This window comes from Peromyscus eremicus, chromosome 12 (genome assembly GCF_949786415.1).
Source record: "Peromyscus eremicus chromosome 12, PerEre_H2_v1, whole genome shotgun sequence".
Lineage (NCBI taxonomy): Eukaryota > Metazoa > Chordata > Mammalia > Rodentia > Cricetidae > Peromyscus > Peromyscus eremicus.
In genome coordinates this window covers 49,333,407-49,358,524 of record NC_081428.1, presented here as the reverse complement: position 1 = coordinate 49,358,524, position 25,118 = coordinate 49,333,407, and the positions used below count along the sequence as shown (strand labels likewise).

Genomic DNA, 25,118 nt, shown 5'->3' with positions numbered 1-25,118 from the left:
AAGGACTCATCTCTTCCCCACTCAAACAAGCGAAGGATGCTTATAAGTGTAGAAAAATAACAACTCTGAAAAAACAGAGCCCACAGTACTTGAAATATGCTCTCTCTTGTGTACCTGTAACAGGCTTAGGGATGTGTACCAACTTTCCTGTTAGATGTTTCCTTTTGTCAATCAGATGGAAAGTTCTGAACACTCAACAGAGTAAGACTTTAGCTCCCATACCATATTGTATCTTTCTAAAACTTTCTCTGTTGCGAGGGAACTGCCTCTGGCATGTGTTCTATTGCTAATTAAGCATGGATATATGTGAATAATCAGTTTTCTATTACTAGATCCAATTATATGCAGATGCCATACAGTGGATGGATCCAGACATGTTTTTTGGTATATTTACACCAATAATTATCTTTAATGTTGCATTTGACATGGATATATACATGCTCCAGAAGTTACTGTGGCAGGTAATAATTTTGCTCTTTTACTGTCTGTTCATGAATCATGTTAATTTTTTCAGATTATAAAAAAAAAATTGTTCCAAAATAGAAAATAAAGATGATGGGGAAAGTGTAGGATATCAAAGTGGTAAATTCAGCTTTGTATCTAGTTAAAAAAAAAAACCCACATATTGGTAATAATCTAGAATATTGGAAGCTCAGGATAAAACCATGGAGAAAAGGAAACAATTCTGACTATTTTACTGACAGAACTTCATATCAATCATCATTTTAGCTCTGGGAATCTGTAAAAGTATAACTGTGAAGTGTATGATCTCAAGGAAGAAAGAATTTGATGAGAAATGTCCGGTTTTAAATCCTTGCCATCTAACACTACAACTTCAGAAATAGTGAAAGTTCAGAGGGTGACCCAAAAGCAGCTGTAACCCAAATCTCACTGGCTTCTTAGACCAGGAGGCTAGGGCTGTCTGTATCAAGGAAACACATTGCGATAAAACACACCTGACTACACGCTGTGCACACACATCGTCCAAAGCTATGAAAATAGTTCTGTTAACAGTCTTGCCTAAACACCATCGGAAGCAATGCATTTTAAATCGAAACCAGGCACATGGATTTCAGACAAAAGAGCAGGAAGCATGGAGGATGGGGGAGAGGTAGCAGCAGAGAACTTATTGTCAACGTGGTTTAGGTTGACCCAGAGGAGCTCTACTCAGCCATTTTCTATATCTCCGTTGAGGTGGGGGTTGGGGGGGTTGCTCCAGCAAAGTGAGCCTGAGGGCCACACTGATAGCCAGTTCTGCCTGATCTTCTGCTTTTCAAAACAGAATGCAAGAGCAATCTGACCTTTTTACCATCAAATGTCTTTGCAGATAGTCTTAATCACAATTCCTGGATTTGTGATTAATTATACCTTAATACTTTGGTATCTGCAATCTGTGAATAAATTGTCTTTGAAGACGGTCCCCTGGTTACTATTTTCAGCTGTTCTTATAAGTTCAGATCCTATGCTGACTTCAGCCTCCATCAGAGACCTTGGTAGGTAACCCTTCCTCTTCTTTTTCCTTTTCCTACACTGAGGATATATTTTGTAACTAACTCATCTTCATATTAAGATTCTTTGTTAAAGATGGATTTTCACCACATGCAGGGGTGAGGTGAGGCACTGGGGGATATGGAGGACTGGCGCATATTCTGCAAGTCATGCTTAGGGCAGAAGGAAAGGCTAGTGAGGAGCTCATGTTGCATCTAAAAGGAGCGGTTTCCCATCATGGACTAGGGTAGTACAAGCAGTTACCTTGCACTGATAGAACAATTTGGGCCATTGCATTACTGTGTGTACACTGTACAACTTCCTTTTGCTCAATAACCCTTGTCCTTTGACAACAGTCTTTAGGATAATGCCATTTTAAAATGTGTTGGTGTCACTGTCACCATTAATCAAAGACCAGAAGAGGGGAAAACTATAAAATTACCAGTAGTAGAATTATTGTGGCATATACTATTTTAGTATGGACAAATCTATATTTAGAAGTAAAATACTGAGTTAAATTATTCAGAAAAGCAAAATAATCCAGAATCTTCTACAGGAAAAATGGTCCAGTTTCCCTTTTTATTCACTCTTACATGATAGGCACTAGAAATTTCATTTTAGATAGAATATGCATTAATCATGGATATCCCCATGCACATATGCTCTTGTCATTTTCATTTCTATTCTATGGCCAGATAAATTGAACAGGGTTGCTCTCAGCAAATAGAAATAGAATACAGGAAACATATCAAGTGTAAATATGTGAATACAGGAAAGCTGAGTCTTCCAAACAAGGAGATTAAGATGGTAGAGGGATACTGTGTTTATTTAATTGTGTGCATTTGTTTTGTGATACTGAGAATGGAATCTTGGGTTTTCAACACATTGGGCAACTGTTCTGCCATTGTACTAGACCTCAAGTGAGACTTTAAAAGAAGAATATTTTTAGCTCAGTGGTATACACCTGAACATAGGAAACTGAAGCAGAGGGAGCATGAGTTCAAGGCCAGCCTGAGCATCATAAAGAGATTCACATTAAGCATTAAAGTATGCCAGAATCCATCATAAATCATGGGTTCTCATCTTCTCCACACTCTCTCCCCAGATCCCTACCTTTGGGGGATTTCATCAATTCAGCATTTTTCTACTCAAAAGACTTAGATTTTTATGACACTGAGAAGCCAATGCTGCACCTGTTTTAATCTCAAAATTTTATAATCTAGTATTCCACTGAATGTTTCTTTGTCTTTTAAAAATTACAGTAATCCAACTGGTTGTATCTAGGAAGACTAATCTCATAAATACTGGGCATCTTGCCAATTTACTCTTGGAATTTTGTTGTTCTTCTAACTTCGTGTCTTTCAAAACATTTGTAAAAGGTGGTTTTCCCTTAGTAGCATTTTTGCTTGGTCTTGAAAAACAAGATTTTGTGCGTGTGAGTACATGTGTATGTGCAGTTGAGGCACATCTGGGCATGTGCCCATGGAGGCCTGAGAAGAACCTCAGAAGTCATGCTCCTGGTTGTCACTCACCTCATTTGAGATGGGGTCTTTCATTAACCCTGAGCTCATTGGTTAGGCTTGGCTGGCTGCTCAGGTAGCCAGGGAACTGGCTGTCTCCCTCCACCTTCCCAGTGCTGGGATCACAGGTGCATACCCCATGGCCAGATAGTTCACGTGGGTTCATGGGATCCATCTCAGATCCCCATGCTTGCACACAAGCTGTTTACCGAGTGTACTCTGTCTCTATCCTCCAAATATCTTAAAACTCTATAAATGTGTTCTTTTGTTTATGTGCTTCTGTAAGTCACATGTAATTGTACATTATTCACAAGAAAATCTCCTTAGGACAGAGAGCGCTTGTCCATAGAGGGCATGAATAGATATGCATTATCTTGAACTTTTTTCCTTCCTTGACTTCAAATTTGTTACTCATTTAACAACAGTCACTGCTGAGATGGTTGTATTTTATAAACTGCAATAATTATACAATAGTATGTTTTGCTGACTAATAAACACTCCAAATGTGGTGGCTTAAAGCAACAGCTGTTTATTATTTCTCATGGGTGTGGCAGTTTTAAGACTATAAACAGACTCATTGATCTTGGCTAGTCCACTCACTAATCTACAATCAGAAGGCAGATGAGCATCTGAGGACCATGTGATCCACCTTCCCTCCATATACCTCTCACTTTTCTGTAGTATCACTGGGAAGGGACACTGCCATGATGGTTACTGGTGTGCAAGAGAAAGGTGGCAGAAGTCTCTGTTTCCACCATCCTGACAACCACATAAATGGAATCTTTTTCTATAGTGTTAGAACAGTAGTTTTCAACCTGTGGTTCTCGATCCCTTTGAGGGTCAAATGACTCTTTCACAGGGTTCACCTAAGACCATCAGAAAACAGTTGCTTGCATTACGATTCATAGCAGTAGGAAAATTACAGGTATAGAGTAGCAGCAAAAATAAATTTATGGTTGGGAGTCACCACCGCATGAAGAACTGTATTAAAGGATCTCAGCATTGGGGAGGTTGAAAACACTGTGTTAAAGTCATAGGCATGGCTACCAGGAGGCAAGGAACTGGAACATTAACACCATGAAGTTATCAGAGGAACACGGTGCTCAGGCTTTTTTCTATTAGCAAACTGACCATAGGTAGAATGTGACCGCAGTCATAGAACAAGAAGTTTCCTATAGGGAATGTTCCTGTATTAACATATGGCTCCCAAGTCACTAAAGATGCTTGGACTTACAATCTTACCAGTACTGTCCTATTTAATGGCAAAGGAAATGTATAACTGGTAGACACTTAAGCTTAGAATCCCATGACAAATAGAAGAAAATTAGGATGGAAGTAGGTCATATCAGAATGTTCTCTGTCCACGGAACTCAAATTCTTACGTTGTTGTAAAGAATACGCAGAAAAGTCAGCCAGTTTTTAATTTTATCTAGACAAATATCTTAATGTTTTATTCCACTTCTGGGTTATCAGGCCTTGGCCTATGACTTGACTTTATCCTCTTCCTTCACGTTTGTCTCACCTTAAATAGGTATGAATTATAAGGAATTCACCTATGTAAGTCAAGTCATTCAATTATTTACATTGATACATTTCATGATATTACCAGTGCTTTGAAAGAAATAACAGGTTCTCAAGTTAATTATCTGATCTACATAAACATAATTGACTGTAGTTAATTTAGTTTTTGATCATGATGATAGAGACTTGGAGCTGGTAAACAACTAAATTTATTTATTTTTCAACATGACAATAGTCTAGGTAATACAAATCCATAGCAAAGAATATCCTTCTGCATGCTAATGTAATCATATTCTTAAATATTGATAAGGTTTTTCTCTTCTTTGAAATATGTAGGTCTTTCTAGAAGCCTCACAAATTTAATTAATGGAGAGAGTCTAATGACTTCAGTTATATCCTTAATTATATATAGTGGTGTTGTGAATATCAACTTCAAGTCAAAATACGTGAACCGTACCCTAGGTAAGGACATGTTTTTAACTTCTTAAAATATGAATTGTTATTTTCTGAAAGTGGTCATGAATGCTGTATCTTACTATAAATTATGCTTATAAAAGTGTCAGTATTGGCTTGGCTTGGTGACTTGACCTTTATTTAGCATGTTCTTTCTTCACCATTGTTGTGACTCTGCTGTGGGTTGGGGTGTAACTTCCCATGAAGCTGTTTGTAAGAGCAGTTTTCTGGAGGCCTGATCTGACCAACAATGTGATGGCATTTTGTTATTACTGCTGCCATCATTTTGTTATCTACTGTGTAGCACCCCGCAAACACACACACACACACACACACACACACACACACACACACACACACACACACACGCCATCTTAGATAAGCTAGTAGTGCATCTAAGAAGAGAAGGCATCTCCTTCTCCCTCTGCCTTGGCACGATCTCCTAAGAGTTTCACTACAGGAGAAAGAGTGAGCTACTCATTCATCTGCTGACCAGGGATCAGAGCTCAGAAGCAGTGACTGCAGTGTGCTCATCAGCTCTCCAACATGGCTTTTCCACATCATCCTGAATCACAAGTGCATCTTTCCCCCAACTGTACCATATGCATATGTGTGTATAGAATAAATAACAAATATGCATTATAATGCATGATTGTAGTGGCGCAGCTGTGTAATTAACCCCCAAGACAAGAAATCTAATGTTTCCAACACCCCACAGCTTCTTAGTGATCATTTCAAAATCTTGCATCTTACTCTAGAATATTGTTCTCAAGGTGTAGTCTCTGAATCAGTGGGTAGTGGAAAAAGGAGTTCCATAGGACTCCTTGAAGATTTCCACGACTAAAAATATTTTCATAACAATACTTAAGAAGTTTGTTGCCTTTTGTTGTTTCGGCATTTGTAGATATGGGAAAGCAACAAAAGTGATCTTCTCAAGACATCAGCACACACTATGCTACTCACTGGGTTCTGAGGCCCTCGGGGGCATTGTCCTAGTCTACGATGTGGTGGCTTGAATGAGGATGGCCCAGATATCTGAATGTTTAATTCCCCTGTTGGTGGACTGTTTAAGGAAGAATTAGGAGGTGTGCATATGAACAGAGGGCTTATATGATTTCTAATTACATTCTGCTGAAATATGATCCTTCTACTATCCCCCATCTTAGAAATGAAGAAAAATCCCACGTGATCTTTCCATGCACACAGTCCCGGTCAGAACATGACATATTTACCAGAGGATTTGAGAGAATACTTCATGAGAAATTGTGTCTACAGTCTAATTAAGAGGATCTTGCTGACACTCACTGTCAAGGGGTCAAAGGGAGAATGAGTTGAAGAAGGCACTGAGGCCACAGTCCATTCATTCATCAGTCCAACTATCATTTACTGGTGTCTACTCTATGATAGGTCCTCTTCTAGTACCTCAGAATTCAACCATGAACCACAATGGACAAAGCCCCATCCCATTCATAGGGCTTGCCAAGTAGTTTTGATAAAACAATGGAACAAATTCTCACTGGGGTCGTTTTTAATCTTTCAGAAGGATAACTTTCCAAGAAATTCACTTTGAGGTTTTTCTTGGCTTAATACATCTAGTCAGCAAACATGTTGCTTGCTCAAATCTGTTCTCCTGTTTTAAAAGAGAAAGCCACTGTCAAACAGGGTGCTTCTAATACCTGATTCCTTCATACTTCACAAACTTTCATCTTCTTTTCCAGTGGTGGGTGGTGCTGGACTCAGCCACAGCCAGCTGCACGTTTAGAACTTATGAGCATTCAGGGCCATTCACAGAATCCTCCTGCCATACCCTGACAATCCCCAGAGATGCTCCTCCTTCTACTGGGCAGATCTAAGATTCATACTCTCCTCTTAGCTATGGAAATGAGTCCAGGTGGGAAGGAATCTGAACCACCTTGGCAGTCTTGATGATGCCCTACCTGCCAATGGATATTTTGTAGACGAGGATTCATAAAGGAACCCTTTCTCCCTCCTTCGGCTACTTCAGGCCACCATCTCAGGATTCACTGCCCAATTGAGCCAGCATGTGGGAGATAAGGGCAGGAGGATCAGGAGTTAGAAACCTTCACTATGTATTAAATTCAGTACAAGTTTGAGCTATACGAGACTGTCTCAATACAAATGAACAAATGGATAAGCAAAAAATTTCAACAACAATAAACAAAATGGAAGAGAAACTGTCTTTAGAACTTAGGAAGAAATCAGATATATTTCTTATTAGCCTGTTATGATTTAGATCTCAAGTGTCCCACATGGGCATATGTGATACAAAAATTATGTGTAGAAACGTCTAGTAGAGAATTACTTTCAGGAAGAGAAAACAAATAGATGGTCCCACAATAAACAATTAGTCAGTTTGTTTGACAGGCCAACAAACTCCAAGCAAAGACCCTGTATTAGTTACTTCAGTGTTACTCTGCCTAAATGCCGATACAGGAACAATGTGTGTGAGGAAACAGTGATTCCGACTTGTGGTTTCAGAAGCTTGCAGTCCGACACATGGGAAAACATGGCGGACTGATACAGTATGCAGTGTCAGGAGCTTGCTGCAAGTGTGAAGAAAGATGCAGAGAAAAAGACAGGAGCCATGGTTTACCTCTAGTGGCTGATTCAGCCAGCCAGACCCCCACCTCCAAAAGGCCCTACGGCTCCCAAAACAGTGCCACAGACTGGGAAACAAAGTTTAAAACATACACCCACGTGAGACATTTGAGATGTAAACCATAGCAGGCTCAGAAGTGTTATTTTTTCCTCTTTCCTAGGCGTATTTCATCAGATCTAGAATAACCATTCCATGAGTCTGGGACTTCTTGGTCCTCGATCATTCCTGTATCTCCAAGATTGTATCATCTGACCAAAGAAGCTTTCCAAGTGACCAAATGTGACCTTTAATGTTTACATTAACTTACATGTGTGTCACTGCATGCAGACTTGGATATGTATTATTGTGTGAGTGTGTGTGTGTGTGACCACATGTAAGCGAAAGTCAGAGTAGAAGTTGTCAGTCGGTTCTCTTCCACCATGTAGGCTTCAGGGATGGAACTCAGGTTATGAGCCTTGGTGGCAAGCATTTTTACCCACTGAATCATCTCCCTGGCCCTGACTTTTAGTATTTAGAAATTCTTCCATTTGGAAATAAGAAAATACTGTGTGTACAACCCAGATGTAATGACCAATTTTCAAGTAATATCATTTTTACTTGATCTGTCATCCTGGCATGAGTTTGTTGGAAAAATGTGATGTTCTGATGTGAATGTTTGATGTAGGGTGATCAGAAAGATGCAACCAAGTCACTTGACAGATCTATCAGCTTGCTTACTTGTGATTTTTATGGTGAGACATTTGCAATTTACACTTTTTTTTTTATTTGAGTTTTTGTTTTTTCAAGACAGGGTTTCTCTGTGTTGCCTTGACTGTCCTGGAACTCATTTTATAGGCCACGCTTGCCTCAAACTCAGAACTAACAGAGCTCCATCTGTCTCTACCTCCCCAGTCCTGGGATTAAAGGCATGCACCACCACCACCCTGCAAAATTTACTCTTTTTTGCTGTGGGATATTCTGTATGATGTGAATCTATGTTGTTCTGACTGGTTGATAAATAGAATGCTGATTGGCCAGTAGCCAGGTAAGAAGTATAGGTGGGATAAGCAGACAAGGAGAATTCTGGGAAGAGGAAGGCTGAGTCAGGAGATGCCAGCCACCGTCAAGGGAGCAGCATGTAATGCACACAGTTAAAGCCACAGAAAATGTGGCAACATACAGATTAACAGAAACGGGCTGAGTTTAAGTATAAGAGCTAGTTAGTACTAAGCCTGAGCTAACGGCCAAGCAGTTTTAATTAATACAAGCCTCTGTGTGTTTACTTGGGACCGCAGGACCATGGGAGATAGGAGGGACCAGAAAAACTTCAGTTACACTTTTTAATTACTTTGATATATATATATATATATATATATATATATATATATATCAAAGTTATATATATATATAGTTTTTATCTTACTGAACATGGGTGTTAAAAAGCTATAGTTAACTTTTACAAAGAAAACTGTAGTTAAATTTTAAGTAATAAATCTTCAAACTTTCTCCTATCTGAAATTTTGATCTCTCTGACCAAAAATAGACCATTCTCTCCTCTCTACACCAACCCCAGCCCTCAGCAGCCATTATCCTTTTCTCTACTTTTGTGAGTTCAATTTTATTAGATTCTGAATGTGTCTGTGTATATATGTACACTGTATGTTTGTATGTATGTAAGTATGCATGGTGTGTGTGTGTGTGTGTGTGTGTGTGTGTGTGTGTGTGTATCTGTGTGTGATCATGTGGTATTTTGATATTTGCCTATCTGTGTTTCTGTGCCTGGCTTTTTTCACTCATAATATCTTTTAGGTGAATTCATATGATATGAATGACAGGATTTCTTTCTTTTTAAAGACTAAATATTATTCCCATGTAGATATATACCAAATTATTTTGATTTTTTTACTTTGTTTTTGTTTTGTTTTGTTTTGTTTTGTTTTTCGAGACATGGTTTAGAGAACAGCCCTGGCTATCCTGGAACTCACTTTGTAGACCAGGCTGGTCTCAAACTCATAGAGATCTGCCTGCCTCTGCCTCCTAAGTGCTGGGATTAAAGGTGTGTGCCACCGCCTCCACCACCACCACCTGGGATCCAAATGTTCCTTGCCCATCCACCTACTGCTGGACCTTAAGGTTTTTTTCCATATCTTGGAAAGATATGTTTGCAATTTTAAGTGGTCAGGGCTGGTGAGAAGGCTTAGTGAGTAAAGGAACTTGACACATAAGTCTAGTGACCAGAATTTCATCCCCAGAAACCACACAAAGGTGGAAGGAGAGAAACTGACACTGAAAAACTGCCCTCTGACCTCCATAGGAGTGCTGCAGCATGTTTACATGCACATACACAGTCATGATAATGATAATGGTAAAGATGGTGATGATAATAAACTTAAAATCACAAGGGAGTTTGTGGTAGTTTGAATGAACGTGGCCCCCATAGGCTCATATATTTGAACGCTGAGTCCCTAGTCAGTGGACTGTTTAGGAAGGATTGGGAGGCGTGGCCTTGTTGAAGGAGGTGTGTCACTGGGAGTAGGTTTGGAGGTTTCAGAAGTCCACACCAGAATCATTCTCCCTCTCTCTGCCTGCTGCCTGGAGAGTTTAATGTATGTAAGCACTTAGCTGCTGCTCCAGCACCATGCCTGCCTGCCACCAGCCTCCCCTCCATGGTGGCTCTGGACTAACCCTCTGGAACTATAAGCAGCCCTCAATCAAATGCTTTTTTTGTGTATGTTGCCTTGGTCATGGTATCTCTTCACAGCAATAGAACAGTAACTAAGATAGAGCTGAACAGATATTTCTCAAAGGAAGACATACAAATATACAAAAGCACATAAAAACACTCAGCCATTAATATCAGCAACTTTTGTGGAAATACAAACAAAACACAAAATAATATATCACCTCAAACTGTTTGAAATGACATTTGTGAAAACAAAGAAAACACAGGACTTGGGGCTGGAGAGATGGCTCAATGGTTAAGCACACTGCATGTTCTTCCAGAGGACCTAAGTTTGGTTTCCATCACCCACATGTTGGCTTACAACCATTTGTAACTCTAGTTCAAGGAGATCCAACTTCTTTGGCCTTCTTAGGCACCAGACACACACATGATGCACAGACATGTATGTAGCCAAAACACACTTCCACAAATAAAATAATATTATTAAAAATTATTTCTTTTATTTTTGAGATTACAATATAATTACATCACTTCCTCCTTCCCTTCATACAAGTAGCCTTATGCAGACTGAGTAGGCTGTATTTATGTATTTGGAAAAACATTTTCATTAAAAATGAAGACTTAACAGACGTTGGTGAGCCCACTCTATGCACCGTCAGCATAAATTAATTCAGCCATAGGAAAATGGTACGAAGGGCCCTTAAGAAACTACAAACAAACTAACATATAGTCCAGTAAACTCGGTGTCTTGAAGGGGTATCTGTACTCCACTGTTCATTACAACAATGAGCTAATTTTAATAATGACAGAAAGAACAGTTGATTTCTATTAACAGTTTTCCATTTCTTTCTTTTCCTGTAGCCCATAGCATCATATCTACAGCTTGGGGGTATCTTATTGAAAGCTTCTTGTTTGGAATCCTAAACACAAAGCTGATCCAGCTATCGATGTCTACCATTTTTGGTGATGATGTCAGTCACATCACTCTCATCTTTTCGGGTCTCTACTTCATCTTTTACTTTTGTAAGTGGGAGGCTCCACACCTCACATTAAATTACATAGAAGGATTCGATGTAAAAAATGTGAATACTTGTGCACAGAGAACAATGTACCCAGATATGGAAAATAAACATAAAATGAAGAGGAATTTGGCAAAAACCACAGTGGGAATAGTTTATTATGCCTTTCCTAAAGAAAGAATTTCATAACCAACTGTACAAAAGTTATGAGTAAAAAATAAGTTACATGCTTGTCTTACAAGATATATAAAGAATTTTACTTACAGACTGCAGATCCTCTACAGAGACACTAGGTCCTCCATCTCTGTACATTTTGATTATTTTACATTGACAGATTAGAAATTCTAGAATAATCAGATTACTCTCGTGTCAGAGAAGAAAAAGGCACAATTTTAAGAATCCCCAACTAATCAGTCAGTCGTATTGAGTCAAGTATGATACTAAAAGTTATAGAATCAAGTTAATGAACTAAAACAATGAAGGATGATCAGGTGATGTGAATTCCATATGTATTAGTGTAAATGTATGCCGTTAAGTTCCTATAAAAATGCATTCCAACAAACACAATCTCCTCTAATATCATCTGAAATGCTTGTGTAGTCAGAAGTAGGAGTTACACACACACACACACACACACACACACACACACACACACACACACACACTTCTAAACTTTCAAATTCAAGACAAGACATCTCAGTGGACATTTAGGAAGGAAAGTGCTAGAGCAGAATTTTCTGAAAACAAGAGACAGAAAATATAAATAATGCAAAAGTTCCTTCATTGTAATCTACCTTAATGTGCTCACGATCATCAGTTCAGAACAGGCATCAGTAATATTTTCCTGCCTTGGCTGTCACCTAACAAGTTATAATTACTTGTCCTGAACTTGATCTTCTCAAAGCACCTGTGCCCAGTTTCTGCTTTCGTAATTCAAACATGGTAAATTAGGTCCTGGAGAGATGGCACCACACCGTGGTTCACAACTGTCTATAACTCCAGAAGCCCTCCCCTCTTCTGACCTCCTCGGGCACTGTGTGCACATGGTGCACATGCATACAGGCAAAACGCCAGCATAGTTAAATAAAAAATTTTAAATGGTGAATTTAAGTGTTTGCTTCTGAGATGTTTCTGTTTCCATTTCTGAGACAAAAAATTAAAAACATAGAACTTAAGATTGTCCATCTCTAGGTATGAAGACTCAATACTGTGGAAAAAATACTAATTCCATTAAAGTAAAATTTAATCATAATCTGAATCAAATAAGTAGCACATTTTTAGTCTTGGGATTTTGTATTTTACAATAGCATTTGTGAAAATGAGTGTGGGTCTGGGCATGGTAGTGTACACATGTAGTCCCAGAACTTGGAAGGTAAAGGCAAGAGAATAAGGAGTTCAAGGTTGCTCTCAGCTACATAGTAAGCTTGAAGCCAGCCTGGATGCTGCAGAAGACTGCCTCGAAGAAAAACCATGAACATGTAAAAATAGGTACTTTAAGCAAAGAACATTCCCTATCAGACAAATACCATAGCATTTATTAAATCTATAGCAGCTGAAATGTAGCTCTTGAAACACAAGAATACAAAGGAAATCAAACAGACAGAGTGGTCCAGAACTGAGCCGAGTGTGTGTGTGTGTGTGTGTGTGTGTGTGTGTGTGTGTGTGTGTGTAACTTAAGTAAGAGTAGTATGTTCATAATGTTTCTTAACTTTAAGAATAGAAATTTTAATGCATATTAATTAGGTAGATCAAGGGGGAGCCTAGCATAGACTTGCATTGCTGTGCAATCCCACTGCAGAGTTATTTGTCTGTGGCTGTGGGTACTGATGATTGAATACAGGGGTTCACTGAGCACTCTACTCCTAAAAAAAGGATTCTGGATCAGTTATTTAAAATCCCCAACTCTACAGAAATTCTTTGCAAATTCAAACATCTCAAGACTTATTGAAATGTCCAGCATTTATTTCCTCTCAACATCCCCTGTCTTTGCCTCAATACACAGGCACTTCTGGGAAACTCACAACAAAGTCATACTATGTGGCTCGTGATTCTTTCAGATCTAATGGCTCCCTCCCTCTGTTTCCTCATATCCTCATCTTTCCTATTTCATTTTTGCTGTTTGTCTTCAATGTAAAAATTCAGCAAGTATATGTGGATGATTGTGGCTGTTTCTTGGTTCTCATCCCATAGTCAAAAGCTTACCAAATTATTTCTTTCCAGGCAAATTTAATATTCTGACTAAGAGAAATCCAGTTAAAAAAATCCTTTTCTTCCTTTATTTTGGTTATTGCTTTATCTTATTGTTTTGTTTTGGATTTTTGGTTTTGAAGCAGGGGCTCACTCATAGACCTGGCTGTCCTGGAATGAGCTGTTTAAACCATGCTGGTTTTAAACTCATAGATATTGCCTCTGCCTCTGCCCCTCTGCCCCTCTGCCCCTCTGCCCCTCTGCCCCTCTGCCCCTCTGCCCCTCTGCCCCTCTGCCCCTCTGCCTCTCTGCCTCTCTGCCTCTGTCTCTGCCTCTCTACCTCAGCCTCTGCCTCCAAGTGCTGGGATTACTTGCAGCACCATACCTGGCTTCCAAAAATTTCTTTACAATTATATTTACAACCTTAGAAGTAAGCTATACCACATAATTGAGGTTTTCACAAGTATATTACCCACTTTACAAAAGTCCATCAATAGTTTTTTATACTTTTCAATTTTTCTATACTAAATGCACCAATAAAAAAATTACACAATAGGAAATCCATATTATGGCTTTATTGTCCCCAATTCCTGACTTCTACTACAAAACATAACTCTTTTATTTTCTTCCAAATAGAAGGTTTATGAAGTGGGTTGGTCCTTATGAAATTCACCAGGTCATTTTCAATTCACCTATCCAGAATTCATCTGAAACAGTAGGTCTGCCAAGGATGCTTAGCCTCACTGGGATAGATGAAGAGATTTTTGAACTGCTGATGATATGAAGCCAAAGTACTAGACAGATGTGCATCACATATTTTACTATTCAATATGGTGTGTATCTGAGGGGGAGGGAACAAACTTTGGACAGCAGTAATAACTTGTAATGTTTTCTAGGTGAAATCAAGTAGGATAACTTCTGTTATATATATATATATATATATATATATATATATATATATATATATATATATATATATAAAATAGTCACACTATTTGACATTTCACATCCAATAGAGATCATGCTACTGCTGAAGTTGATCCTTTTGTTGTTGTTGTTTATTCTAAACATAGGTGAGATAGTTGGAATGTCCGGAATATTTACTGTGGCCACCATGGGACTTTTTCTAAATTCCTCAAGTTTTAAACCAGGAGTTGAAGCATTTCTCATTGAGTGAGTAGCTATCCTGTTTTCACTTTGTTTTATGAACTGGAAGCTATGAAATTACCACAGCAATTATATCTACATGGAGTAATATACTAATATGTACACTATCCCACTAATTTCTCAGTAACATTCATTTTTGCACAATTTTAGACAAAACAGATCACCTAATCTTCAGTTTACATGGGATCTATTTTCCCATTAACTTGCATCCCTTTTAGTGAAGATTTCACTGTGATATCTTTCTGACTCTGGTCAGCATTATTCTACCATTATTCCTAGGGATGTTGATAAACATAAACTTTTGTAGCTTTCAATTTCCCTCCTATGAGTATACCTACTATCTTGCCCAAGCCACTCACTTCCATAGACATAGGAATAACTACTGCATAATCTCAATTCAATGCCAGGAATCTATTTAAAATACAACAGTCACCAGGCCCTATTCTTGGATGGTAGAAATCTACAACAATAGTGATTCGTCCTACTGCTTACTTCAACAACCTAGAGAAGGTCCACTCCATTGTCTGAGAGAAAAAGCATCTCCACTTCTCATCATTTTTCTAATTCTCTCCCGTCCTCCATGTCTCACAACTCTGCAACCCCTCAGCCAAACCACTGATCCTGTCATCCTTAACCAACTCACCCATCTTATTGTTTACTCAATCCCTCCTCATCTAGGTCCTTGTGTAACCACTATCTACCTTTTTGCCTCCTAAATCGATGAACTGAAGTGTTTTCATGGCAAACTTGTGATTTTTGTCTCCTGGCACTTCTGTACTAATTTCTAGCACATTCACCACCACGGCTTAAGTCTATCATTTGACATTTTAGTATCAGTAAGTGATTTTAGGACTTAAAGACACTTTTACTATCAGTGTTTTCAAGTTCTGTGAACAGTGGTGTCTGGATGTTTAGTCATTGTGTTATGTTGTTATGTGTTTAGTTATCATGTTATGTTGCATATAGTTTCACCCTAAATATTTCTTTTAGACTCAGTGGAAAAAGAAAGTTACTGGTTTACACAAATAAACTAATTTGTATTGCTTTAAAATTACCTGTTTACCTAGGTTAGTTTGTCTTTCTTCAGAGTTCAATTTTAATCCTTATTGAATGTTAGTAAATAACATGTTCATCTTTATTCTATTGACAATTGCATTATCTCTCATATAGGTAATCTTTATAATGAACATGTTAATTAACTATATATTATTCTTCTCAAAAATGCAGATTCTGGAATTGTCTGTCCTTCGTTAGTTTTCTTATGGTGTTTACTTTCATTGGACTTCTAATCCCTGCACACATGTATTTATACATATCGTTTTCTGATATATATTATTCAATAAATATCTACTTCACACTGATTATTTTAAGGTAAGAATACCATGAAAATTTTGTTTATAGTAATTTATCTGAAGATTATTTTCCAAAATAATGAAATTATTTCATATCTCAGAATGAACAGTTAGTTGTCTCAAACTTCTCAAGTAATCATTGGCAAAGTAATGCCCAGGAGTTTTGTCAGATTTTAAATAAATTTTAGAGAAGTTCAAACACTTTGTAAACTTTCTGAAGATTAAAAAAAAGCTTCATAATATACTACAATTACTAAAAGGCAACTACTGTTAATATTTGACATATTTCATCCAGTATTTCTTATCTTTGTACAAGGTTTCTACCTACCCATAGAAATTGTATCTTGGAATTTAGCTCAATATTATGTTATCATTTCTTTGAATTCAAAACTGTAATTGGAAACAGCTCTTCAAGCAACCAGAATGAAAGCCTACTTGTAAATTTCTTCTTTTCCCCCCAATAACATTTGCAGTCCCTTTTTCCAGTCTTAAGAGAAAGAAGTCTACATCACATGGAGCGGTACACTAAGGAAGCCGGCCTTAACTGGAGTCCTCGCAACTACCCGTCTCTCAAATAGATAACGTTCTACTTCCATCTAGGAAGATTAGTTAGCTTGTTGACATCAACCCACTAATTCCAAATATTTGTCACAAGTTATCGTGTAAAATTGGTATAACAATTGGGGGGTGACATGGGAATGGGAAAGAACTGGACAATGAAGACAAATTGAGCAAGATGAAAATCTGTAAAGAAAAAGAAAGAGAGGACAGTTCCCCTCATTTTCTCTTTACCCCTTCTTATTGTGGCCTTATAAAATGTCTAACCCTTGTCCTCCGTGTGTGGAAGCACCACCCCACGCATAAGCAAAGTTACCCTACCACTCGGCAGTGCAAAGAAGTGGTAAATCATTCTCTCTGCCAGTATCTCTGTGACACGTGACTCCCTTTGGAGCCATGACATCAGTGTATGAAAGATGGGAATATACCAGAACAAAACGGGAGAATGTGTCCACCACAAAAATAACTTTAAAATGTGTTTTGTCTTCTAGACTTCTGGTCTTTTTACTAATGAGCCCCATTTTGTCTCGACTTGGTCATGGGTTCAGCTGGCGCTGGGCGTTCATCATGGTCTGGAGTGAGATGAAAGGGACACCGAACATAAACATGGCCCTCCTACTCGCCTACTCTGACATTTCTCTTGGTTCTGAGAGAGAAAAATCTCAAGTAAAGAAAGACACAGTTTCCTGTTTGAGTATTTGAGGAGAGTGTTGTTCAGTGTTGAATCTGATTTTGAAGTGCGATCCCCATGTGGCTTCCCTGGAGGAAGGGGTTCCTTCTTTGTGGTTTGTTCATTCTGAGAAAGTTGTGAACTAACCTATAGGGAGAGCCAAGAGACAAGGACCTGAGCGAGGCTTCTGGCCAAGAACCTGCAAGATTGGGGGGGGGGGGGGTGGAAATCCAATAATTTTCATCCCCCTACCAGTTTAGAGACACTCAGCCTTCTTCACAGGTCTGAGGGGTTCAGATGAAGATAAATTAAAAACTATAAATCATTTTAAACAGTATGTCACAAGACATACACTCAACTGTTTTTATTTATTTATTCTAGAATCCATTCATTCAAGGAGAGTTCTTGTTGATTGTTAGCTCTATTTCCTTGTATTACTCCATATGGTTAACTTTAATAATGCTAGGAAGCAAAAGATTTTGTCAGGTAAAATCATCCAAGTAGTGTCATAACAGAACATACTAGAATATTTCTCCCTTTATTGCATCTTAAGGCGAGATTATTACAAAGAACCTTGCAGACCTCAAGAGGGAAGCCAGGATCCTGACTCTGTATTTGTTCATTTATTTGTTTTCCTAAAAGGTGCCCAAAGATGCATGTGTACCAGGACATAGTGAGTCTACAGACACTTTTTCCATGACCGACATCCAGCTTCTTCACTTGCTACAATCATCTGTTAGCATATAACAACCTAGTTCAATTTATAATACAGAACATATTATAATAAATTATTCTGAATATTTATTTAATATATTTTTTTCAATTCTAGATATTATTTCATGGAGTGTCCGTATGCTTAATTACCCTGATTATCAATAGATTTATTTTGCCAGTGGCAGTTTCTAAACTAGGTAAGCTCTACTGTTTATGATGGTGAGAGAAGAAATTAGTTATTCCAAATATTCTAAGAAGCATTAATAAGAAAATATCCATCTAAATACAAGTCAGTATTTTCTAATTGAATTGCTGTATTAAAATGTATAAATTATTCAGGCTAATAAACTTATTTTAAATTATTATTTATGTTAACCTAGTATAGTTAAAGAGTAGTGTAAGTTCATCCAATTATTCAACAAACTTTTTAGTAAGAATGTTCTAGATACTAAGCACTATTGTAAGAAGTATTACGTTCTGAAGACAGGTAAGATTTCTGAGCTGGCAGAGGTCACATTTGAATAATTAAAAACAAGCAATGAATAAGTCAAGTCAAGATTTGAGAGATTCACAGATACATGAAAATAAATAAACCACACACAAAATAAAACAGAAAAGATAACAAGTGATGCTTTCCTGGGGAAGCTAGAGAAGTGTATGTTCAAGGGCAGAAAACAGTAGAGGGATTTGACACTCAGAGAATAAGGCAGGTAATTCATCTGGCATGCTTATTTGACTATTATGGAAGCTGAGTTCCAATAACTTCAGTGTAGATGCCTGAGAAAGGAGAATGCCGGTTGTGTAAATTCTAATCTAAGCACAAAGAAGGAAGAAGATCAAGTTACAAACAGGACAATTTCCTCACTTAGAAAAAAGAAAGAAAAGGCTCACCATGAAAGGTAGTCAAGATAAATAAAGACCAGTGCATACAAAATGCTGAGTCATCTTTCCCTAGTGTATTGCAGGCATTCAAATAAACATTCACTATTGTGCTTACAGTAGGATCTCAGGAAGTAGTATATAAGTGCAAACACTTTGAACATTAGTAAGTATTACTATCATTAATAAGTTCATGTAGAATCTTTAATGTTTAAATATTCTTAGTGGTGAGGGTGGGAGATGGATCAGTGGGTAAAGTGTTTCCTGCATAAATATAAAGACATGAATCTGGATCTCTAGAACCTATGCAAAAAATGTCAGATATGGTGGCTTGCACATGTAGTCCTAACACAGGGGTACACAGACAGGTAGATGTCAAGAGCTTACTGACCATCCAGTGTAGCTCACATAGTGAGCTCCACATTCAGTGAGAGACCCTGCCTCAAAATATCAGGTGAGGAAGTGACAGAAGAAGGCATCTCAGTATCAATCTATGGCCTCCACATGCAGTCACACAAGACAAGGGCACATGCATACCACACATACATACATCACACACACACACACACACACACACACACACACACACACACACACATCACAAATGATGAGTGTGGATAAGTAAAGAACAAAAGGAAATTTTACAATTCATATCAAAATTATGTCCTTCTGTTGTTTGTAAAATGTACTCTTTGCCCCTAAGGTCTTCGTGATGTAACATCAACAAAACATAAATCCGTTTATTATACATTCAAACACTTTCAAGAGCTCACCAAGTCTACAGCCACGGCACTCAAATTTGACAAAGATCTTGCTAATGCTGACTGGAACATGGTTGAGAAAGCAATTATACTTCAAAATCCGTATGAAGTAAGCATACCATAGCTCTCTATTCTACTAGAGTAAATGTGATTGCCATTAAATATAGATCAAATTATAAGTATTAATCCAAATTCAAAATGTTTATAATTTTTTTATCCATAAGGTCAGTTCTTATTTTCTGTAATATTGAGGAAAACATCTTAAGACTTTTTGTGGTTATTGTATGACAAAGTAGAAGTCCCAACCCATTTGACTACAGAAGAAATACATATAAATTATAGAGAGAAAGGAGAGCAGCATATTGGTATTGCCTTTTAAAGATAATGTAAGAAAGAAGAAAGCAAGGCTCAGAAAATGTCCTCTTTTCACTAAATCAAGAGAAAGAATGGTCTTACAATCACTTATTTATTCATAATTTATTTAAGTTATTATGTATGCTAAGCACTGGTTATAACCTAGTTTGTGGTTAGTTGCATTTTGTATAAAACAGAAGCCAAGGTCAGTACCAAAAATTTATCTGCTAGTGAAATAGCACTATCTATATCTGAGAAATACTGTAGGATCTCCCAGATCAGATTTAATCAGCTTAAACTGCTCAGGACATCAACCTGGACTACAAGAGAACCTGATTTTTAAAAAAAGAAAGAATAGTAGTCATCACAGCATTGAATCATAACTGCCATGAAGGAAATAGTCCACAGTGTTCCTGAGTCTTCCCAAGGTCCCTTTTCTCTTCCCATGTCCTGTGCCATGTCGGTGTTCATTGTGGTCTTATTCTACATCACAGTTTTGGGGAGTGCAGAGGTTTAGTCTCTGGGAAGCAGGATCCCAAGTCCATTTCATATCCATAAACTGGGCTTGAAGCTTTAGCTGGGGACTCAGAACCCAGCCCTGTCCAGGAATTCAACCAGAATTTCTAGTTATACAAATACTGTGTTGATTCCAAGGGTTTCTTCAATTTTACTGAGTATCTGATTGCAGCGTTTTGCTGACTTGTCTGCATCAGAACCCTCTGGAACATTCCTGAGCTTCCTGCTCCCACAATGGAGATTCTGATGCATATTGTGGTATCAGGCATTTTCACTCCATTCCTCATCTGGTCATAAGGCAGCGCCCAGGCAATTAGTCTTGTCACTTGATTAGTGTTGGAAGCAGATGACCAAATACTGGTATTGTCCTCTGTATGGTGCAGTCATGGGGTGATTACTGTGTTATAGATATGGCCCTTGCCTCACACTAAGAAGACCTGGTTTATAGTCTAGCTTTTAACTAATTGCTTATTTTAAAAGCCAGGGACAGAATGTAGAGCCTTGCACTAGGCAAGCACTCTACTACAAAGCCACATCCCCAGCCTAAGTCATGAAGGTTGGTCTTGTAAACACAAAGCCTTGAATTGTAACCCTCTTGCCTCAGTCTCCCCACTACAATAGTTCTCAACCAGTGGGTCATGACCCCTTTGAGTTAAATGACTCTTTCACGAGGGTTGCCTAAGACCATTGGAAAACACAGATATCTACCTTATGATTCATAACAGTAGCAAAACTGCAGTTATGAAGTAGCAATGACCATAATTTTATGGTTGGAGTCACTACAACATGAGGAACTGTCTTAAAGCATCACTGCACTAGGAAGGTTGAGAACCACTGTGCTAGTAGCTAGAATTAGAAGCCTGTATCCCTAGATCTTTTCCATCATCTTGAGCAAATGATTTTCTTTAAGCTTTGGTTTTCTTCATTGGCAAAATTTCTACATCTTTTTCTTCATTTACAAATTTTCAGATCTCTTTAACACATGCTCACTTTTTTTTTTTCGGCCCTAAATGATTCGTTTAAATCAGCGGCCACTAAACTCTAAGGGCAGTAGACAGTGATTGCTACCCAGCTGCTCCAGTTCTGATGCGGTGGGTGATGAGAGTATGCGTATTTCCAACAAGTGATGCTGAGGTTGTCAGGGAACCACACAGGACCGCTAAGTCAAAGTGTGACTGTATATGTGATAGCTTTTATAAACTCTCCATAATTTCACAGAGAGGAAAGGTACAACTCCTTCCTTACCACCTGTCAATTACCTTATCTCCTATAGAACTGAATCAATGGTGAGGACACCTGAGCAAATGAGGGGCACTTGCATATTTTTATATATCTACCAGATACCTGTCATTTTCAAAAAAAAAAAATAAATAAAGCTAGTGTGCGATTGCAGATATTTCTGCTAAACAATGCATTAATAGTCATGTATTGCTTTTGCTTCTTTTCGTGTTTTATTAGTTGAATTACCAAGAAACAACAGAGCATCAGAAGGTGAAATGTCCAGACTGCAACAAGGAAATAGATGAGACCCTCAACATCGAAGCAATGGAGCTGAGCAACAGGCGTCTCTTGTCAGCACAGATAGTTAGTTCTCCGCGGGCACTGCTTTAAACATACTGGGGACCCAAAACTGTCCTGAGCAGTTTTCCCCTTGCTCAGCAGATTTTGATTATATCCACCTACGAATGCTAGTCCAAAAGCAACCTTCACCTTCACCGGTGTTTGGGGGGATTCAGAGAGAAGCTAGAGAGGAGAGTGAAAGAGAGAGTGGGGGAGTGAGGAAAATGGAAGAAGGAAGGAGAGGGGAAGGGAGGGAAGGAGAGAGGGAAGGAGGGAAGAAGGAAGAGAAAGAAGGAAATCCAAAATAGATTAAGAAAAAGGTGTTTAGTTTGGGGATTTCACCGATGCAAACGGCAGCCTTCAGCTGTGCTTAAAATAGCCAGTACCAAGACATTTGTTTTTCAAAGATTTCCACCAAATCCTCTAATAAATGCAGATAGGGGCTGTTGGCTATTCACGCCAACTCAAGTGAGCAGACACTCCCTTTGTAAACTTTGTAAACCCTCCAAGCGTACAAGTGGCCAGATCCCCACCTGCAGAGCTCCAGCGGCCAGACCCAAGCCCCAGACTTCCCTAAGGACCCTAACAGCTGTTCTCTAAAGGCCGTAAACATCATTACCATTCCCAAGTCCAGACAGTGGCCAGGCCCCACCCTACAAGAAAAATCCCACCAATCCCTGATCTTGCCCTAAGATCCGGTCACATAATCCCTCCAATCGCTGGCCACACTGGAAAGCTCCCCCACCCCCCATCAAGAAACCCTATATAAACTTCATGTTCTGCCCAGTTTCTCACCTCTGTCGAGGCAGCCACCCTCCTCACCTCTCTCTCATGTGAGATTTGTTTTGTGAGATTTGTTGTGCGGTGTGACTTTGTGGTACACCTTGGCTCTGCCGGGATGACTTTCCAGCTGGGTTGTAACATTTAAAGAGGCTGTTGTACTTTCCTTCAAATCTCAATTAGAACTTAGAGAAGTTCCGTAGTGCGGCAGTGAACAAGACTGGGGCAGTTACTTTGAGCCTAGTTTCAGCTTTCCATCCAGGTCAGAATCCTGACCACACGCTGTGTATGACTCACCCTTTCACGGCTTCTGTGTTCGGTCTCCTTACGCGTAGAGCACTCTGTGGTTTTCAACTATCGCAGCCACTCAGGATTCTAAGCTTTCTTCCTGTTCATTCTGCTTGGGAAGTGGGATATCTGTGAGCTGTGAGTTTTCTCTATTCGACAGTAGTCAAAGCTTCTTAAACTCTGCTCTCTCAAGAGCCTGAGTGCTTTTGAAGCATCAGTGGCCAGTTCCATAGCGGATAAATGGCGTGGCTGCCCGGTGCTGAGCCTCACCTGCAGACGTCACACTTGTCATACCAAATTAAGTGTTACCACCTGAAGGGCAAGACTGTTCTCTCCCACAGTTAGGCGAGCTTGGGGGAAAGTTTTTTGCTAGCTCTTCCATCTCTTTGAAAGCTGGTGCTCCAGGGGGGCCATGGTCCCTAAGGTAAAGGGAGAAAAGCCAGTCATTAGGGATTTGCCTTGGAACCTACCTCTGAGCTGCTTCTAACGTAAAGACAGGGAAGTACCCTTTCTTGAATACAAGCCAGCAAAATGAGGGCGAAAATGTGGGTCAAAAGGAAACCGGAACAGGACAGACCACAATTTCAAAGAGAAGGATTTAGAAAGAAGGGAAATGGGGCTGGGGCTGGTCTAAAACCGGGTGATTAGGCCTGATGACTGATCGTTCCTTTTCACTAGGGAATCAGTTTGAATTAGTCGCTAACTCTGAAAAAGAATGTGATAGAATAATGGAAACCACATACCATCTATTGTTACAGGACTCAGGAAATAGAAATCATTTTTCTATTTCTTCTGTGAAAGTTCCTAGACTGAAAAATTTTGGTGTCATAGAAAAATCTGTGGAAAAAATCAGCCGCTAGTACAACTGTGTATCCGTCTGCATATGCCCGCTTCGTGCTAGATACTATCTAGAAACCCGGACAGCAGGCTATTTCTAAACTACTTCTCCAAACACTCAGCTCAGCTTTCCCCATCGCAAGAAGAGCTGTCATCCATCCTACTCTTAAATCAACAGCAACTCCTCAAACGACCTCCTAAAGCCCAAGCCTCAGCATCCACCTCGTTCTTGCTGGATGTCTCAAGCCTCAGCATCCACCTCGTTCTTGCTGGATGTCTCAAGGCTCAGCAACCGCCTCATTCTTGCTGGATGTCTCAAGCCTCAGCATCCGCCTCTATCTTGCTGGGTGTCTCTTTGATGCGCTTGCTCTGCTCACAAACTTGCAGACGCACTTTTTCTTTCTCTTTGCTCACTTTGCCACATGGGTTCTCCAAGCGATGTGCTTACCACACAATTTCTGTCATCAGTCTTCCTGCCCACAGCTACCACCACCACCTGTTTCTGCCCCATCCCGATTGCCACACGTACTTCATGCATGTAGACACACGTACACACACTATTCTCCCAGAGTTAAAAAACTGTATACCACTTGATTCACTTATGTCTTTTATATATCGTGCTATTAAATTTTACTTTAAAATTCTTTATTGAAAATATTTTCATAAAATATATTCTTATTACAATTCTCCCTCCCCAACTCCTCCCAGATCCTCCTCACCTTCCCACCCACCCAAATCCATGCCTGTCTTTCCTCTCATTAGAAAATAGTCATATAATAATAATAATAATAATAATAACAAATAATAATTATATGTTAAGATAAAAACAAACCAGAATAGGACAAAACAAACAAATAGAAAAAAAGATTCAAAGAAAAGCACAAGAAATATATATAGATGCAAAGACACATTCACACACATAGAAATCCCAGAAAAAAACACAAAACTGGAAACCATAATATATAAGCAAAAGACTTGTAAGGTAAAAAATAACAACAAAAAAGGCACTGATCAAGCATTGTAGGACAAAATTTCTTTCAAAATACTATTGAGTTCATTTTGTGCTGGCCGTCTACTTACGGCGTTAGGTGTGCCCTTAAATTGTGTATACTCAGCGAGGCTCTGGTGGAGAAAACTGATTTTTCCTTTTCAAGGGTTTATCAACTGGAGATATTTTCTATTCCACTTGGTGCTGGGACCCCATCTGACTTA

At 38.9% G+C, this 25,118-nt stretch overlaps 1 protein-coding gene across 3 annotated transcripts in view; it reads left to right on the top strand.

The window, feature by feature from the left end:
- Slc9c1 (solute carrier family 9 member C1) overlaps positions 1–25,118 on the top strand; it is an 80,119-nt gene that overhangs the window by 5,311 nt on the left and 49,690 nt on the right. For all 3 annotated transcript variants that reach the window (XM_059277784.1, XM_059277785.1, XM_059277786.1), the window contains 10 exons: positions 333–461; positions 1,328–1,493; positions 4,866–4,991; positions 11,126–11,287; positions 14,544–14,643; positions 15,865–16,008; positions 17,039–17,213; positions 18,047–18,128; positions 19,514–19,680; positions 21,900–22,025. In XM_059277784.1, coding sequence (XP_059133767.1) covers positions 333–461; positions 1,328–1,493; positions 4,866–4,991; positions 11,126–11,287; positions 14,544–14,643; positions 15,865–16,008; positions 17,039–17,213; positions 18,047–18,128; positions 19,514–19,680; positions 21,900–22,025 — 1,377 coding nt within the window. The remainder of the gene's footprint in view (positions 1–332; positions 462–1,327; positions 1,494–4,865; positions 4,992–11,125; positions 11,288–14,543; positions 14,644–15,864; positions 16,009–17,038; positions 17,214–18,046; positions 18,129–19,513; positions 19,681–21,899; positions 22,026–25,118) is intronic.